This window comes from Galeopterus variegatus, unplaced genomic scaffold, assembly GCF_000696425.1.
Source record: "Galeopterus variegatus unplaced genomic scaffold, G_variegatus-3.0.2 Scaffold5101, whole genome shotgun sequence".
Lineage (NCBI taxonomy): Eukaryota > Metazoa > Chordata > Mammalia > Dermoptera > Cynocephalidae > Galeopterus > Galeopterus variegatus.
Window position 1 is genome coordinate 103,279 of NW_007731212.1, and position 18,286 is coordinate 121,564.

Here is an 18,286-nt window from a genome sequence, read left to right on the forward strand (position 1 = left end):
TGGTCTGTATGTGGGATCCGAACCCTCGGCGGGAGCGCCGCCGCACTTCCCAAGCGGCACATTGTAGCAGTGCGCCACCGGGCTGGCCCCAAATGGTGTGTAGTTTTAAATATGGGTCTGTGTGATGTATTGACATAAGTGAAGGAAAAATAAACCATGCCATATAATAACACATTTGTTAGAACCACACAGATACTGTATGTTTACAAGCTGTTTTACACCTTGTGTGTTTAGGAAAGAGAAATTCATAGTGCACTACTGTAGTCACCCCTTATCCTCAGGGGACACATTCCAAGACCGCCAGTGGATGCCCAAAACTGCGAGTAGTACTGAACCCTTATATACTATGTTTTTTTCTATACATAAATACCTGTGATAAAGTTTAATTTGTAAATTAGGCATAGTAAGAGATTAACAACAATAACTAGTAAGAAAATAGAATAATTATAACAATATGCCAGGATCACTACTCTTGTGTTTTGGGGCCATTATTAAGTAAAATTAGAGTTACTTGAACACAAGCACTGTGATAACACCATAGTTGTCGAGATGGCTGCCAAGTGACTAACGGGAGGGTATCACATACAGCATGTGTACACTGGACAAAAGGATGATTCACTTCCTGGGTGGGACGGAGGACAGTATGCAATCTCATCACACTACTCAGAACTGCACACAATTTAAAACTTATGAACTATTTCTGGAATTTTCTGTTTAATATTTTTGGACTGCAGTTGACCACAGGTAACTGAAACTGTGGAAAGCAAAATAGTGGATAAAGGGGAGACTGCTATGTTGCGCTGTACTACCAGTTACAAGGGGACTTGAAAAAGTTTATGGATAGATTTGTATTATCTTTCAATTGTTTTTCCACGAATTCTGTGAAGTACCCTCATATGTATGCAACCAGGTCTTGGGACCTGTGCAAACTCTAGATTCTTCCTCACTGTCAGCACTCAGGGTTATAAACAAAATGTTTGCAGTGGGAATTGTGTTAGTTGATCACAATGTGGTTGTTTAGAAATGAATGCATGATGTGGGGGTGTATTGGAGATCCTTCCAAGAAGATATCTAACTTAAATATATTATAGTTCTTATCAGTGTTCTTATAGTCTAGATTCAAGAAGAGCTATGCCATAGGTGAACTTTAGCACAACAGATTCCAGTGTGGAGGGTACGGGAGCTGTTCAAGAGAGTAAGTAGTCTTCTTCCTGTAAACCATTCAGGTAGATAATACTGAATAAAGGAAAGGAGAGTATTTTAAGGAACAAAGAAGAAAGGAGTGAGAAGCTAGTTACCTTAAGTTTTCACTGGAACTGGTTTAGATGGTCTTAATCTGCTTGCTCTTATCCCATGGTTAAATGTTGGTTTATTTCTCTTTAGGTTTTGTACAGTATTAGAATACTGCGAGGGAAATGATCTGGACTTCTACCTGAAACAGCACAAATTAATGTCAGAGAAAGAGGCCCGATCCATTATCATGCAGATTGTGAATGCTTTAAAGTACTTAAATGAAATAAAACCTCCCATCATACACTATGACCTCAAACCAGGTATGTCTAACTTTTAGGAGACAGCAGTACTGTTTTCTTTGGTCTTATAAGTGATTTATAATTTTATAAAGTTAGAGAATTTGGCAGGAGCCAAGAAGGCCTAATAACATCTGACTTTAGATTACTTAGGTAGGTGTGGGAAGAGTCCCAACTTTAGATTACCTAGGTAGGTGTGGGAAGAGTCCCAGCCACCAGCACTGGGTTTGGGGCGGGGCTGGGGGTCGGATTAAATACTCTGGAAAAACAATGCCTTTCTTTTTGGAGCCAGGGCACTTGATGATGTCAGTTCCATTAAGAAAGAATTGTTCTGGCAAGTTCAGTTTTGTTTTTTCCCATTATTCACACTACGTAGCAGTTTCTCTGCTACAAGTCTCTTTGATAAGTACCCCAAAATTAACAACTTATTTTGCATATATGCCTCCCATTTCATTAAATTTCAAGCAGAGTTTTCATCTTTTTGTCATGGTTATCTAATTATGATAGTCAGCATCAAAGCATGGAGGGCAGTTAGAATTCTTACCTCTATATTTTTTCATTGTTATCTTCAGCTGTTTTTTAGAAGTCTGCATATGTTCTATGTAGACAACTCTAACCAGTTTAGCTTGGGTGTTAGGAAGATGGTTCCTGTTTACTTCCTGGTATGGCAAAATTGTTTACTTTTCTTGTAGGTACATATTAAATCTCACTATTCACTATTCTTTAATGTTCTAATATAATTCAGATGACTAAAAAATTAATTAAAATGAAGTGATTTTAAAAGATGGCTATTGTGTGATTGAGTTTTCTGTCACTGAATTAAGCACACTTTCCTGCCATAGGAGCTGAGCTGTAGGTGGTGCTGTGGTGCTAGCTTTGGTTCACTTGTTTGCTTTCTTTGATTTCTTTTTTTTTTTTTTTCTTTTTGGAACTACTGTTCTAAACAGAGTGTTTTAGAGATCCTGAGAGTTCAGATGAAACTTTCCCACCATTTTTGAACAACTGTACAAGTAATATTTTACTTTGGCAAATTATTTTTATTTCCAGTGCTCATAGTGGTAGTTTTGGCACATTAAGCAGGTGATTCTTGGAAAAGAGAAGTTTCCAGCAGACACTGAGAACTCTGCCCCAGCATCCAGAGTAGAGATTGCTTTCTTGCAAAGATTTAGATGTTTGCTTTTGCATGCAAGAGTCTGAGTTCAGGGCCGGCCCGGTGGCGCACTGCGCTAGTGCGCCGCTTGGGAAGTGCGGCGGCGCTCCCGCCGAGGGTTCGGATCCCACATGCAGACCGGTTCCCGCTCACTGGCTGGGCGGGGCGCGGGGGCAACACCGAGGGTTGCGATCCCGTTGCCGGTCCTGGTCTGGTACGGGGGCGACACTGAGGGTTGCGATCCGTTGCCGGACACGGAAAAAAAAAAAAAAAAAAAAAAAGAGTCTGAGTTCAGTTGGCCCCTTCTTGTCTATTATTGCTTTGGGGGTTTTTCTTAATCAGTAAGTCCCTGCTTATTCATGAAGATTTTTATCTTTTTAGGTAATATTCTTTTAGTAAATGGCACAGCATGTGGAGAGATAAAAATTACAGATTTTGGTCTTTCCAAGATTATGGATGATGATAGCTACAATTCGGTGGATGGCATGGAGCTAACGTCACAAGGTGCTGGTACTTATTGGTAGGTATCCAGGATGTTCTCTGGGTTGGCTGGTGGAGATGTGGCTCTGCTATACAGAAGTGTTGGTCTTGAATAATTTATTTCTGTATACTATCTGCCAGGCAAAAATGCCATAAACCAAAGCAGACTTTCCTCCCCAAATAGTTACTGTCTTCTCAGCATTTTGACTCTTTGTATTTACATTAATTTGTCTTTTTTTTTTTTTTTTTTTTTTCCTTTCTTGAAAACCTTTAAGAGAGGTCTTATGTATGGGCCAGATGTTTGAGATGTATGTGTTTCCCATAGGGCTGGCTTCACAAGTCAGTAGAGAATGAGGTTGCTCGTGGGGTATATATAAAGAATGGCCTCGAATTCTTTTTGGTACAAATGCAGGTCTCTCTCTTCATGGGTTAATGGATATGGGATTTGTTTCTAGAATTGCCTGAGGATAACAGATTCTCAAGAGTTTAGGATTTGTGAAGACCAGGATGAAAAATAACCACAGCATCACATGAAATCTGTACTGGAAAAAGTGAGCGCAGATTACCCAAAGTTTATCTGTGCCTCTTAGCCATGTTCTAAAGGGTTTTGAGGCTCATTTCTTCCCATCTGTTGTCACCTGTCTCCCCCCAACCACCCTACCACAGCTAGCTCTGCTTGTCAGTTCTATGACCTCTCCTATTTATGCCCACTATTACTTTTGACAGTGAGAACCCTAAAAGATACCTTTTGCTTAGGCATTTAGCTTTGTGATTGTAGGAAATGTGTTAACAAAGCTTCCCTTTCCCTTCTGAGGTGGTTACACAAAGACACACATTGGCACATGTGATTCTGAACCTGGAGAATGCTCAATAGCACTAAGGGAGGGGGTGACATGTGCTGTTGTACTCCAGCGGAGATCAAACCACTTAGCTTTGGGTCTGTAGGACACTGGCCTTAGCAGAATACTAACTGTCTGGGAATGGTCTGGAGAGCGGAGGGTTGTTGATGAAACAGACAGGGTTGAGGGCGTGCCACTCACAACATACAGGATCAGCCCTGTTCCCTTCAGTCAAATCCTGCTAATACCACCATGTACACAACACTGCTTTCCGTTGCTCCTTATTGTTTTACTATATTAAAAAGTCAGTTTCTAAATTAAAACTTAGAAATTCTAGGTTTAAAATAGAAGCTACATTTACAGTGTTTATTCACTGTGGTGGTTATTGTGGGTTAGTGTTCCTGTCACTAAATGATGCAAAAATATCTTCTGTTGGAAATTCTGGAAACAGGTCTATACCTCTGCTGTGTATATTTACTGGAACTTGGGTGTGACCTTTGTGTTTGATAGCTTGTTCTTTTTAAAAGGTGCAGTTTTTTCATGTTTAAAAGTTATTTCATTGTTACCTAGTACTATACGAGTATTTGCTTAGCTAGAAAAATTCAGCAATTGGAATTTAAATAAAAATTATGTCTGGGGGCCGGCCCAGTGGCGCACTGCTACAGTGCGCCGCTTGGGAGTGCGGTGGCGCTCCCGCCGAGGGTTCGGACCCCACATACATACCGGTTCCCGCTCACTGGCTGAGCGAGGTGCGGACGCAACACCGAGGGTTGCGATCACCGTTGCTGGTCCCGGTCCGGTACGGGTGCGACACTGAGGGTTGCAGTCCGTTGCCGGACACGAAAAAAGACAAAAAAAGGAAAAAAAAAAAATTATGTCTGGGATTTGCTTTAAAGTAATCTGTGGAGAAGGGTGTATATGACCAAAGATTGGCCACATGTTGATAATTATTAAAGCTGGATGATGGTTACTTGGAGGGGGGCAGGTATTTTACTCTTCTTTCTATTTTAGATTATATTTGAAGATTTTTTATAATGAAAAGTAAGATAGAGAGGGGGCTTCTGAGAAAATTAAGTTTTATAGGGCTGGCCAGTTAGCTCACTTGGGAGCATGGTGCTAGTAACACTAAAGTCAGGGATTCAGATCTCCATACTGGCCAACTGCCAAAAAAAAAAAAAAGAGAGAGAGAGAGAGAAAGAAAATTAAATTTTATGGATTTCTATGAAGGTTTAAAGAGTCTCCACATTGGTAGAAGCATTGTCATAATCACCATCCTCATTATGTCCTTCTCTTGTGATGGCCCAGACAGATACAAATAGGCCAGCAAAATTCCAAGTGACTATTCGCAGGATTTGATTGTTTTAGAATTCTTCTACATTGAATACTTTTTTTAAAGGACCCATAGACTATGCCTTGAGAATCATTTTTCTGTACAAAGTCTTTTATTGTGATGGAATATGCAACTATGTTTGTTTTTTTTTAACACAATTTAGTGTAGTATCATAGAACTATCTTCTATGCTCCCTCCCAAAGTTCTTGATAGGAAATTAGAATGTTTATATTTCAGTATTATTTGAGTGAAGAACTAGTTTATCTCTTCCTTTACTGATGGAGAAACTGAAACTTAGAAAGTGGTTTGCTAGATTTATACTATCAAGTGACATGGTATCTTTTATATTCTAAAAATATTGCTAAATTATAACTCTGCATTTGGATGAGTTCAACAACTCCTATTCCTTCCCACCACCTCCACCAAAAACTTATAAATACATAAAAATGATCATTGTAGAATCAAGTTTATATTTGTTATTTATCTAAGGTCATATTTAAGTTATGTTTAGTAAAGAATCAAGAACTCTGAAAATTAGGATTCCAGGAGGTTTTAGTGGCACTTGAAGAGCTTTTCTTTTATAAATTATTTTCATTGTTCTATGTTTTTATTTCTTTGCCTTTTTTCCTTCTTACTGAGTTCTATGTCTATACATGTTGAGTATCTCTTATCTGAAATGCTGGAGACCAGAAGTGTTTCAGATTTCAGATTTTGGAATTTTTGCATTGTACTTATGGTCGAACATCCCTAACGGCTGAGCAGCATCCCTTATCCAAAAATCTGAAATTCGAAATGCTTCAATGAACATTTCCTTTGGTGTCATGTCGGTGCTCAAAAAGTTTCCCATTTTGGGATGGGGGCTTAGTGAGAAATTAGTAAAGGGCCACAAAAAATGATTACATTGTGTAATGATAAATATAGTGAAAAAAAGATTTCACATTTTGGAACATTTCAGATTTTGGATTTTCAGATTACGGATTTCACTTTTCAATGTATGTTTTGTCTAAAAGTTTTCATTGTGAAATAATAATTTAGCCACATGTCTTAATCATCCAAAAATGTCTGTTAAGAATAATAAATAAGAAACAAGAATATGAAACTAAACTTTTTTAAAAAAGAAAAAAGAGGGCTGGCCGGTTAACTCAGTTGGCTAGAGTGTGGTGCTGATTACACCAAGGTCCAGGGTTTGATCCCTGTTCTGGCCAACTGCCAAAAGAAAAAAAAAAAAAAAAAAGAAGAAGAAGAAAGAAAGAAAAGAAAGCCTGTCATCTGAAATGAAAGTAAATTTGATAAAAATGATGGATAGGAGGGGTGACATTTTTTGCCTCTTACCTCTTGTGGTCCCCTTTAGGCTACAAGTTTAGATTTTTATACCAGGAGCACAGCAGGGTTCAAAATAAAGTGTTTTTCACAGAATTGATTTTGCTAGCACGAAATCTACAAAAATTGATCTCTTCAGAATTCTGCCTTGCAGCTGTGTTGTGGCTAAGATTCCATGCTGTGGCTAACGCGTATTTATTTGGTTTCCTAAATGCCAAGAGGCACTTACCTTCCACACCATACAATTTGGTGTGGTTGGCTGTCCCTTAGTTTCTTTAGAGACCAGTAGGGGAGAGGGAAGGAATTTAGATGAGGATTGAGTTATGCTAACAACTAGTTTGTTTGGCTTTTGCTACACTATTTCTTAGTCTTCCAGTAAGCCTCTGATCACCCTTAATATAGGAAATATAAGATATCTTCTGATAATTTGGACTTTCGTGTCACCCTAGATTATATATTGGAGTCATTTCCAGTCCAGATTTCCAAAAGAGGTACTTAAGAAGGCAGAATAGCCTCTCCCCTCAGAGATCTGTACTGGGTCCTCAAATCATTTGGGCTTTTAAAACATTTATTTTAGAAGACATCTTCTTCAGGCAACATGAAAGAAAACCCACATCATTTCTAGTTATATTTTAATATTTGTTGATAAAGCTGTCATAAAAGGAAATGTACCTTTTTTGTACCTCCTACCCCTTTTTAAAAAATTGTTGAATGACATTTATATTACACACAACCCTGGGAAAGGAGGCTGGGGGTGGGTGAAGTTGGACTAGGGAGAATATTTATTGCTCTCAATAAATTGAAAAATGTATTTTAACACCCTGTAAGGACATTACCACCTCCCTAAGTTAGAGTGTCTTTTTGTTGATTGTCCATATAGGACTAAGTTGACTGTTAAAATTCAGATATTTCTATTTTTGACAAGGTCTTTTATTTTGGCCTTTTTGACATATCTTAGATTTATATAATCATTTTCTTAAGAATTTTTATTTCTCTTTTGTTGTAGGTACTTACCACCAGAGTGTTTTGTGGTTGGGAAGGAACCACCAAAGATCTCAAATAAAGTCGATGTCTGGTCAGTGGGTGTGATCTTCTACCAGTGTCTTTATGGAAGGAAGGTGAGGAAAGTCAGTGTAGCAACTTGACTTCCTTCTTAGGTGGCATGTGGACTCAGTGCCTTGGATGGATTAGTTTCTTGGAGTTAATCATTGGGTTATACAAAATGGAATCCTGAAAGTAGTGGTTTAAAGAAAATACAGACTTAATAATAAAATCTTTATGCATAAGCAGAGATTCTCAGCCCTAGGGCAACTAATGAGTTTTGCTGGGCTGTTGAAAACACGCATTTTTGCTTTTCTGAGTTAGATCCAGAACATGTTTTAATTCTGATAATATGTGTAGGGACTTACATGAAATACTTTATTAAGATATACAGTCTTCCCAAGAGCCATTCTTAAGGGTCCTAGGAACTGAAGCTTGAAATATCAGACTTTATTTCCTACCACTACATTAGTTAAAATTATTATTAAACAAAGCATGTTTTACATTTCTGTACTGGCGTAATTAGAAAATAATTGTTGTGTGTTAACCTCTGATCAAGGTCACATCATTTGAACAAGTGATAATCCAGGTAGTAATCTGTGCCTAATGAATTTTTATATTTGTTTTTTCTTTGTGAGCATATCTTATAAGTGGATATATTAGGATCCAGTTGTGTATTTATATTCTTATTTCTGTTTTCAGTGTGTTTTGTATGTTTCACTGTCCCACATTAAGCTGTGGGTATAAGCCAGATGAGAGTTCTGCAACTCCTCTGGACTCTTTGTTTTGATTACACTCCCCAGACCAAACTGTCAATTCAGATTACAGCTTTCTCTTTAAGTTCTCCTTGGTCTTTCCTTTCTTTTTTTTTTTTTTTTTTAATCTTACCTCTTTAAAACAGAGAAACTATTCAGAACTGTGAGGCTTAATTATTGTTTATACTCTCTGATATGTTGAATTGCTGCTGATAATGGTGGCAGAGGTTATCTAGGAAGAATTGTTTAGATCTCTTAGTAGAAACACTGTAGATGTGACAGTATGCTTGAACTTATTTTTAAGAGTTTATTAGAAGATGGCAACTTAGGGCACAGATGAAGCTACTGAGTAGCCCCAACTCTTTTTTTATCTCCACTTTCTTCTTACACCTTATACTCTTTTACTTTTTACTGCCTTTTTCATCTCTTTTCATCTGAGTTTTGGGTGAGTACAGGGGCACATGTATGTGTTGCTTGTGCCACAGGTATCACTCAGAACAAAAGAGGTTGCTGGTTCCTTATCTGAATCTTCCTTTTCTTTGCTGTGAGCAAAACTTAGCAGAGGTATTATGATATAGATATGAGATGCTGCTTCCAGTCCTGCCTTGACCTAGAAGCTGGACCATGAGCAAGTTACTAAAGCTCTGAGCCCTTTCCCCTTCACCTATAAATAAAAGAATTAGAGGAAATCTCCAGAGTTCCTTCCAGCAATTCCTATTGGGAGATGTTTTCTCTTTTCCCTTCTCTGTGGTATTAAATTATGTTCTCTTTAATCTTAATTAGAGGCCCACCTTTGTTTGTTTCTTTTATTTTTATGTGATAGCCTTTCGGCCATAACCAGTCCCAGCAAGACATTCTACAAGAGAATACTATTCTTAAAGCTACTGAAGTACAGTTTCCGCCAAAGCCAGTAGTAACACCTGAAGCGAAGGTAAGTTTTGACCCATTGGCCAGCAGAATGACTGCTTTACCGTCTATATTATTTTTGGGGTAATAGTGGATGGATTATTCAATATGAATTCAAGAGTTACTAAAAACATTAGGATAGGCACGAAATAATATTCCTCAGAGCAACAGGTAGAGGAATATTGCTTATATTCTGCCCACCCCATCCCCAATTCTAGTAAAGGGAATGTTGACAGGTTAGTTTTTTAATTCACAAAGCCTCCCTAGAGTAAGGGAAGGAAAGGGATAGCAGACTCTTCAGCAGAGACATACCAGGCATTGTGAGGGGTACCCAACTTCTCCTTGTTCAGGGCTTGGGATCAACTTGGGGAGCTAAGGCCCACACAGGAGCAATTTATATAAGAGTATGAAGGCATTATAGGGTTCAATGGCAAGTGAGTGTAAGCAGTAAAATCTGTAGCGGTTGGTGAAGGCATTACTAAAAAACTCATTGGGGCAAAGGAAACATGGAGTGGGAGATGGAGAAAGGAAGTATAAATAATCACTTCAGCCTTGCTATTCATACAAACCAAGATACTAGTAGCTACCCATAGTTTGTCCTTGCTGTTTTAGGTATCTCTTTTTATATATTAACCATTCTAATTAGATAGGTGACCATATTGGATGGTCATACAGCATTTTGAGTGTCAAAATGAGCAGTTACAAGTCCACTTCCTTATCAGTGTTTGGTCTCTGCTGTTCCCTGACAGTGCACCTTTGTGAAGTAGGTTAGGAAAGAGACTATTTTCAAAGTGGTTTAGCTGACATGTTACATGTTAAGAATGAACATATTTAGCAATTGTTTATAATTCCTCACTGATGACTTCCTGCCCCCATCATTCAACAGTTTAAGTACTACATAACCAAGAAATTAAATCTTCAAGGGAGAAGTCCTGTGTATTAGTCCATTTCTGTTGCTTATATCAAAATACCTGAAACTGGGTGATTTATAAAGAAAATGAAATTTATTGCTTACAGTTTCTGAGGGTGGGAAGTCCAAAGTCCATCTGTGGTGGCAGCAGTGACCGAGGGATCTCACATTGTAAGATGGTGGAAGCAGAGAGAGCAGAGCAGAGAAAGACAGACTCTCCTCTTCTTTTAAAACCCTCAGAACCACGCCCCTGACCACCATTTTTAATCCATTCACTACTGCACCATAATAGGATTTCCCACCCTCTTAATAGTCACAGTGGGGACTAAGTTTCTAATGCATAAAACTTGGGGACACAATTCAAGCTTCAGTGAGTTTTGGGGAGACATAATTCAATCCTCTGCATCCTGTAATACATTCCTAAGGCAAATACAAGTTTCCTGACTATCCTGTGAGAGGGCTGGAGAGACCTTTGAAGCCTGATAGACCTAATTTTGGTGTCAGTTGTGCACTCATTAGCTTTGTAACTTGGGGCAAGTTTACTTAAACTTTTTGAGCTGCTTTTCCTCGTTCATAAAACAAAGACAAAAACACCTTAAAAGGTGGTTTTGAGTGTAGTATCAAGTGGCCTGTACAGCACCTAACACTTGGTAGCTTTTGCAAGCTGTTCTTAATACCCACACCACAGCTGCCACCAGGAGTTGACACTTGAGGGACTTGAATAAGTTGCCTGACAGATGTTTAATTCTCCTCATCTGTTAGGTCTTTCAAGACTATTTGTTTATACCACTTTTATCAAATTTTGGTGTTTATTCAATGAATAGATGAACAAGTGTTCCCCAAACTTTAGAGATGTTAGATGGACTTGGCTGTGAAGAATACAGAAATATCTCCAAATCTTTCCTCTGGTTGTCTCCAGTCTCCCTCCTCCCCTCCCCCTAAATGTGTATTTCTCCAATCCCTGTCCTCTACCTTCCCTCTCCTCCCACAACAAATATTTAATGGGTGCCTATAAAGCACTGACTGTTCTAGGTAGTGGAGGTGGAACTGAACATGTAGCAATCAGCTACACAGACAAGGTCCCTGCCCTTAAGGAGCTTACCTTCCGTTCGGTGAGACAGACAGTAAAATAAAATGGATATGTTTCAGTTGGTGATAAATGCTATGAAGAAAGTAAATCAGAGTAGGGAAGGTTGGAACCCTTGTTTGATGGCATGGTTAGGGAAGGTCTCGGTGAAGTGAAATGTTGAGCAGTGTTGTGAATGGTGTGAAGGTGGGGGTCACGTGTAGATTTGTGGGAAAAGCATTCCAAGCAGAATGAAGCAAGTACAGCTTAGATGTGAGCGGAAGGCTTAGCAGGTCCACAGAGCTAGCAGAGCAGAGGGTGAGTGGTAGGAGAGATGGCTGGGTGAGTTATGAAATGAAATGGAAAGCAGTTGAAGGCTTTGATCAGGTCAGGTCAGCTGTGTGATCTGATTGCTGTTTTAAAAGCCTATGCTGGCAGCCCTGTAGAGAGAAAATTCACAGTAACAGAAGTTTATTTGACCAGTATCCAACCCAAGATAACTTGTTTAACTCCAGTAAAAAGGTTTATTTTTTAAAGACCACATATCATTATGTTTGTTTCTGTGAATTTGTTTTTACCTTCCAAATGCTTTAATCAAGCAAGTACCTGTAATTGTCTTTGATTCTGAAAAGACAAGATTGGCATTATACTTTTATGTTTTGTTAATTAAATATGCAAAAACAGTAGAAAATCAATAGCTTGTTTTATGTTTTAGATTTTGCTTTAGACAAACTTTACTTTTTAGAGCAGTTTTAGGTTCCCAGCAAAATTGAGCATAAAGTTCAGAGTTTTCTCATATACCGCCTGACCCCACCCACACACAACTTCCCCTATCAATATCCGACTCCAGAGTGGTACATTTGTTACAATCAGTGAACCTATGTTGGCACATCATTATCACCCTACTGTAAAATATGGACTTTTGGTGATAATGATATTTTGGATTTTTAAAAATTGATTCATTTATTTTAAAGTTGTATTACCAAACTTTGATTAAATAGAGCTGTCTGGTTAATAAAATCGGAAGAAGGCAAGCAGGAAAAGACAGATAATCTATAATGCCTTTTTGATAAGAGTTGTAGAAACTAAGACTACATAGTCTTTCATACCTAGTGCAAAGGAAACCTCCATGCTGTAGTGACTTTGATTTCCATATCAAACCACACTCACAGTATGTTTTTATGTCTGCAGTACTCTTCAGGGTGCAAATTCTATTCAGGTTTCCCTTTACTACTTAGGTATGTGCCTCATCATTTGCTTAATGACCTTTTAGAGAAGAATGAGATACCCAGGGAAAGAATTTCAAAACCTATGACCCAGGGCCAGCCCGTGGCTTGGGAGAGTGTGGTGCTGATAACACCAAGGCCACGGGTTCAGATCCCTATATAGGGATGGCCGATTAGCTCACTTGGGAGAGCATGGTGCTGACAACACCAAGTCAAGGGTTGAGATCCCCTTATCGGTCATCTTTTTAAAAGAAAAAAAAAAACCAAAAAACCTATGACCCATTGTAGCATTAGTCATCATCAGTCTCCTCAACCTGCATGTGTTGGTAGTTTGTCATTAGAATTTCCACTTCCTCAGGAAGTTCATGTGAGGCCATGGTTTGCAGATGCAGGTGAATGAAATTAGTTTCCATCCAACCAGCCAAGGCAAAGAGAGATTTCTTTGTTGGCCTTGGTGCTCTGAGGGTGGGAGTATATAGAGACAACACCCCCTTTCTCTGCTCTTCAGGAAAGACTCAGTCTCCTCTGTTGGGGAGGGAAAGAGTCGGTGGCAGCAGAGAGGTTCTGGTGCCAGCTGGAGCATCTGCTTCCGTTGTCTTTGGGTCTGCCTGGTGGTTTCTGGGAAAGGCCTTGAGCCCCTTCTCTTTTTTTCTTTTCTTTCTTTTTTTTTGGCATCTGGCTGGTATGGGGATCTGAATCCACGACCTTCGTGTTATAAGCCCACACTCTAACCAATGGAGCTAACCAGCCAGCACCCCCTTCTCTTTAGGAGATGTTTGCTCTGGGCCCTGGCAGCTGATACAGAGCCTCAGGGTTCCCTCTGGAGGTGTCAGGATTATCTGCTTCAATCTTCAAGAAAGTTTCCTTTGCAGGCGTTTATTCGACGATGCTTGGCCTACCGAAAGGAGGACCGCATCGATGTCCAGCAACTGGCCTGTGACCCCTACTTGCTGCCTCACATTCGAAAGTCGGTCTCTACAAGTAGCCCTGCTGGAGCTGCTATTGCATCAACCTCTGGGGCATCCAATAACAGTTCTTCAAATTGAGACCGACTGCAAAGCCACTAACTGTTGAACACACACAAAGTGGACAAATGGCATTCAGCAGCGGGTTTGGAACATAGTGAATCCAAATGGATCTCATGAAACCTGTACCAGGTGCTTTTATTTTCTTGCTTTTTCTCATCCATAGAGCATGACAGCAGCGATTCTCATTGAGGAGAAACCTTGGGCAGCTTGGGTCAGGCCTCGTAGGAAAAGGCCCCGCCCGAGGTTCCAGCGTCAACGGCCACTGTGTGTGGCTGCTCTGAGTGAGGAAAAAATTAAAAAGAAAAACTGGTTCCATGTACTGTGAACTTGAAAATGTGCAGACTCAGGGGGGTCCCTGATGCATCGCTTCAGATGAAGAATGTGGACTTGAAAATACAGACTGGGCTAGTCCAGTGTCTATATTTAAACTTGTTCTTTTCTTTTAATAAAGTTTAGGTAACATCTCCTGAAAAGCTTGTAGCATAAAGGCTCAGCTGGGGATGGTGTTTGACTTTGGAGGAAAAAAGTTGCTATTGCCCGTTAAAGGCACTAGAGTTAGTGTTTTATCCCTAAATAATTTCAATTTTTAAAAACATGCAGCTTCCCTCTCCCCTTTTTTATTTTTGAAAGAATACATTTGGTCATAAAGTGAAACCCGTATTAGCAAGTACGTGGCAATGTTCATTCCAATCAGATGCAGCTTTCTCCTCCGTCTGCTTGCAATTGCTTCCCTCATCTCAGTAGGGAAAAATTGAGTGGGAGTACTGAGATGTGTGGGTTTTTGCCATTGGACAAAGAATGAGGTTAGAAGACTGCAGCTTGGAGTCTCTCTAGGTTTTCAACTATTTCTTCACAATTTGAACACTTGATGGTTGTCCCTTTTAATTTATTTGAAGTGCTATTTTTTTAAATAAAGGTTCATCTGTCCATGCAGTCCTCTTGGATTCTCTGAATGTAGTAACTATTGAAACTGTTCCAAAGGTAGGCAGAAAATGAGCGGGGGAGCCAAATGCTCCAGAGAATAGTAGTTCCTACCCACGGTCTTTGTGTGCTTGCTAAATGGTGTACATTTCTTGTAAACCACGTTATTAAAACTTGATCAGCACATAAGCTTTCCTCTGTTAGATCTTTTGGCAGGAAACACCTTTCCCCAATCCTCTAAATTTTGTGGGTGTGTGCTGGTGTGTGTGTCTGTGTGTGCATGTACACACACACTTTGTCTAACTCATTTTAATAGATTGATCAAATGGAATTTTTAAAAAAATCTCAAGGGAAATAGGTATTTCAAATATGAATATTCTTTTGGAACTAATTTTTTAAAAATTTGGTTGTTTCTGAAATGTATGATCAACTGAAGATGGAGCTGAAATGGGAGACGCGTGGCCCCACCATGCCCTTTAAACAGCAGAGCACTCGACAGTAGAAAGGGAAGGAGGCCAGAGCCTGAACATGTGGTAGCCAGCTTGGAATGTTACTGACATATGTGGCAAGAAGGCTCAGCCAGAATTATTTAAAGATGTAGCTTTCAGGCGTGCGAGTTCTCTGGGCAGGGGGTGGGTAGTCAGGAAGGGTAGAGAGCTCTCAAATAACTCATGAGTCTAGTGTTTCTTTTACATGTGAAAAATGCCACTGGTGACACATTTTCTAGGACCTTCATTTGGTTTGTCTGCCCTACTCTCCTCAGTATCAGACAATCTTAAGGGAAGATGGAGGGTTCCAAATTGGAGAGAAGTTGGTGGGCAGGTATTGCTATGTGGAATTCTGAATGGAAGGAAGTCAGCCCCAGAGGCCTTGGTGCCCCCAGCTTTCAAAAACTATTTTGTTGAAATATATACTTATATACCTACACACACGTGTGTGTGTAGGTATATAAGTATATATACACATATGTATTTGCACATATATATGTATGTGTGTATGTGTATGTGGTACCTTTTTTTTTTAAACCACTGCCTTCAAGCTGCTAAGCAAAGAGTACCCATGGGCCTCACAGGTTGAGCAGAGTGCTGAAAGGACGGTGTCTGCGTACGTGGAGACATGGATGAAGCTGTGATCACGTTTAAACTTACTCAAAGAAATTAAGTTCTATTCCTGTTTTTCTTCCTCTCCAATGATCTTGCAAATTATTTTAAACTTCAAAAAACGGTGCATCTTTAAGTCTTCTCTCTTACTTCCTGCCTCCTGTTTTCCCATGGGTTTATAAATGAAGCTGCAGGACTTTGTTGATCTACCTTTTCTACCCTCATCCCGAAGGAGGAATGCCCTCTCCCCCTGCTTTTATTGGGTCTAGGGCCTGGTCGGAGCTGATGGCTTGGCTGAGTCTGGGCAAGACCTCTTTCCACTGCATGGACAAGCCCCAGAGAACACACAGAGCGTTGACCTTTTCTGGTCTTTTAAGGCTAGGGCCTGGTCGGAGCTGATGGCTTGGCTGAGTCTGGGCAAGACCTCTTTCCACTGCATGAACAAGCCCCAGAGAACACACAGAGCGTTGACCTTTTCTGGTCTTTTAAGGAGTCAGTGAAATCACCAAGTGGGGTTCTTCCATGACATATTTTGTTAATATGGGTTTCACTTTTTCCAAAGATAGTCCCTTATTGCTACAATGTTGATTTACTTTATACAATGATGAAAAATATGTATTAATTTGTACTTAAACCCAGCCAGATTGTTTTGGCCTTTCCCAATGGGGGGATGGGGAGAAAGGATATTAAAATAAGTTTTAAGAAGTTTTCAGCCTCTTGATTTTACTCTAGTTCTCCAGCTTTGAACAGGGCCCTTACCATCTAGGGTGCAGATAGGGGCATCCTGGCAGCTGGCTGAGTTTCTGTGGACATTGCAAGCATGATGGGAATGCATTGATTGCTGCAGCACCTTTTGTACCTCTGATGTGCCAAGAACTATGCTTGTTGGTGGAATACAGCAGTGAATAGCATAGGAAGTTCTCAGGAAAGGGTAGATGCAGGGCTCTGAGGGGAAGGAGGTGGGCTCTTCCATGGTGAGACGGGCATCTTTACATGAAGAATCACCAGGAAGAGCTGTATGCACCCCACTTCTGTGGCTGACTTGTACACATCAGCTGTCATTTGTAGAGAATCTGTCTACCTCCTTCCCTCTAGTCTGGGAAGGACAGGTTTTCTTCTAGCTGAGAAGATTAGCAGTTAAGGAGCTCTTGTGTTTCTTAATTTAGAAAGTAGCTCTTTTAAACATAGTTATTTCTTAGAATCCTAGAGCTAGAAGTAAACATTGGGTCCAGCTCCTTGCTTGTGAGAAGACAAACTTTACAAGTAACTTGGCCCACCTTGGTGATTCCCCCCGCCCCTTTTGAGCAACTTTCATTCCTTCCCTTACTTCATCATTCTAATTGTCCAAGTTATCTGTTTTTGTTTCTTAAGGTAGAATCACATAGAAGTTAAGAGCCTAAGCTTTAGATTAGGTCTGGGTTCAAATCCCACCTCTGCAAGCTTCAGGGATATTACATTGTATTGTGGGAGTGAGTAAAGATAGGTAAAGTGCCCAGCACATAAGAGGGTAATCAAAAAATGTGATTTTAAAAAGATCACAAGATCCAATAAGTAGAAGAGCTGGTCCTGGAACCCTCAAGTTCACGGTTTTCAGGTTCAGCAACTTCTCCACACCAGGGTGTCAGGAGATCCTTCTGCCTTGGGTACGTGATGCAGACCTTTCTAGAGACTGCCCCTCTGGCTTGAGATTCACTATTAGCTTCTAAAGAGGTCAGTGGGTCTCCTCTTACCATGGCTCCACGACTGCTTCTGTGGCTAGCAGCATCAGCATCACTTGGGAGCTTGTTAGAAATGCACATCCTTGATCCCCACCCCAGACCCACTGAGTCAGAAACTGTAGGGGTGGGGCCTAATATTCTGTTTTTACCCTCCAGGTGATGCTGATGCAGGCTCAAGTTTGAGAACACAGCTGTAGGCTGTCTGGCTCTCAGACAGCCCTCCCCAGGTGGGATGAGAACTGAAGGTTACCAGACCTGCTGACCTTCCTGCCAGCCACTGCAATGAGGGTGGGGTCATTGGAAAGGGTGGCTGTCAGGCTTCTTCTGAACTCACCCAGCTGGAAGACGGAGATGACTCCTGTTTCATTTTCTACGTTGAGAATAAAAATCCATCTTAAGCTCTGGGCTCTCCTAGGACTGATGCCATACGTTTGCTGCCTTTATGGGGAGCAGGAGGAGGGCCCCCACAAACATCCCTTATACAGGTACTAACAATACGCTCAAGAATCATCACTCCTTTGGGCAAAGTTTCTCACAAAATATATAGCGACTTGGCTTTTTCTTAACAACTCATCGGTACTTTATCGTGAATTAATTCATCACATTTTCCCTTTACCTGAGGGGTCCGGAGTTGCAGGAGACAGCTGGCTGAGACCTGGGTCTGTTATGAATCAGGCTGGCAGTCCAGATCATGGGTGAGGGGAGCCTGGGTTGGACTAGCTCTTGGAAGGGGTGGGGGAGGAGAGAGTAATGGAAAGGTTGCAGGGAGAGGAGGAGGGTTAAAGAGGGAGTGGTTAGGGACTCTGTGGCTGCTGTTGAGCCCTGTGGGTGGGTTGGGGGAACCTGCCAGAGGCTGGGAAAACAGGCCCGCCTGGGAGCAGGTCTGGGACCTATGGGGGCAGGGAATACAAGAGCGCTATTGTGCTGGGGCAGCTCAGCAGGGGCCCAAGACAGGCTGGAGTCAGTA

The 18,286-nt window shown here is 40.6% G+C and overlaps 1 protein-coding gene across 3 annotated transcripts in view; it reads left to right on the top strand.

The window, feature by feature from the left end:
- TLK2 (tousled-like kinase 2) overlaps positions 1-17,721 on the top strand; it is a 96,518-nt gene extending 78,797 nt beyond the window's left edge. For 2 of the 3 annotated variants that reach the window (XM_008588912.1, XM_008588914.1), the window contains 6 exons: positions 1,384-1,553; positions 3,061-3,199; positions 7,655-7,766; positions 9,268-9,375; positions 13,425-15,978; positions 16,092-16,306. In XM_008588912.1, coding sequence (XP_008587134.1) covers positions 1,384-1,553; positions 3,061-3,199; positions 7,655-7,766; positions 9,268-9,375; positions 13,425-13,598 — 703 coding nt within the window. In that variant the 3' untranslated portion in view covers positions 13,599-15,978; positions 16,092-16,306. Of the gene's footprint in view, positions 1-1,383; positions 1,554-3,060; positions 3,200-7,654; positions 7,767-9,267; positions 9,376-13,424; positions 15,979-16,091; positions 16,307-17,475 lie in introns of those variants that run through there. The other variant, XM_008588911.1, reaches the window with a different exon arrangement.
- The last annotated feature ends 565 nt before the right edge of the window (positions 17,722-18,286 follow it).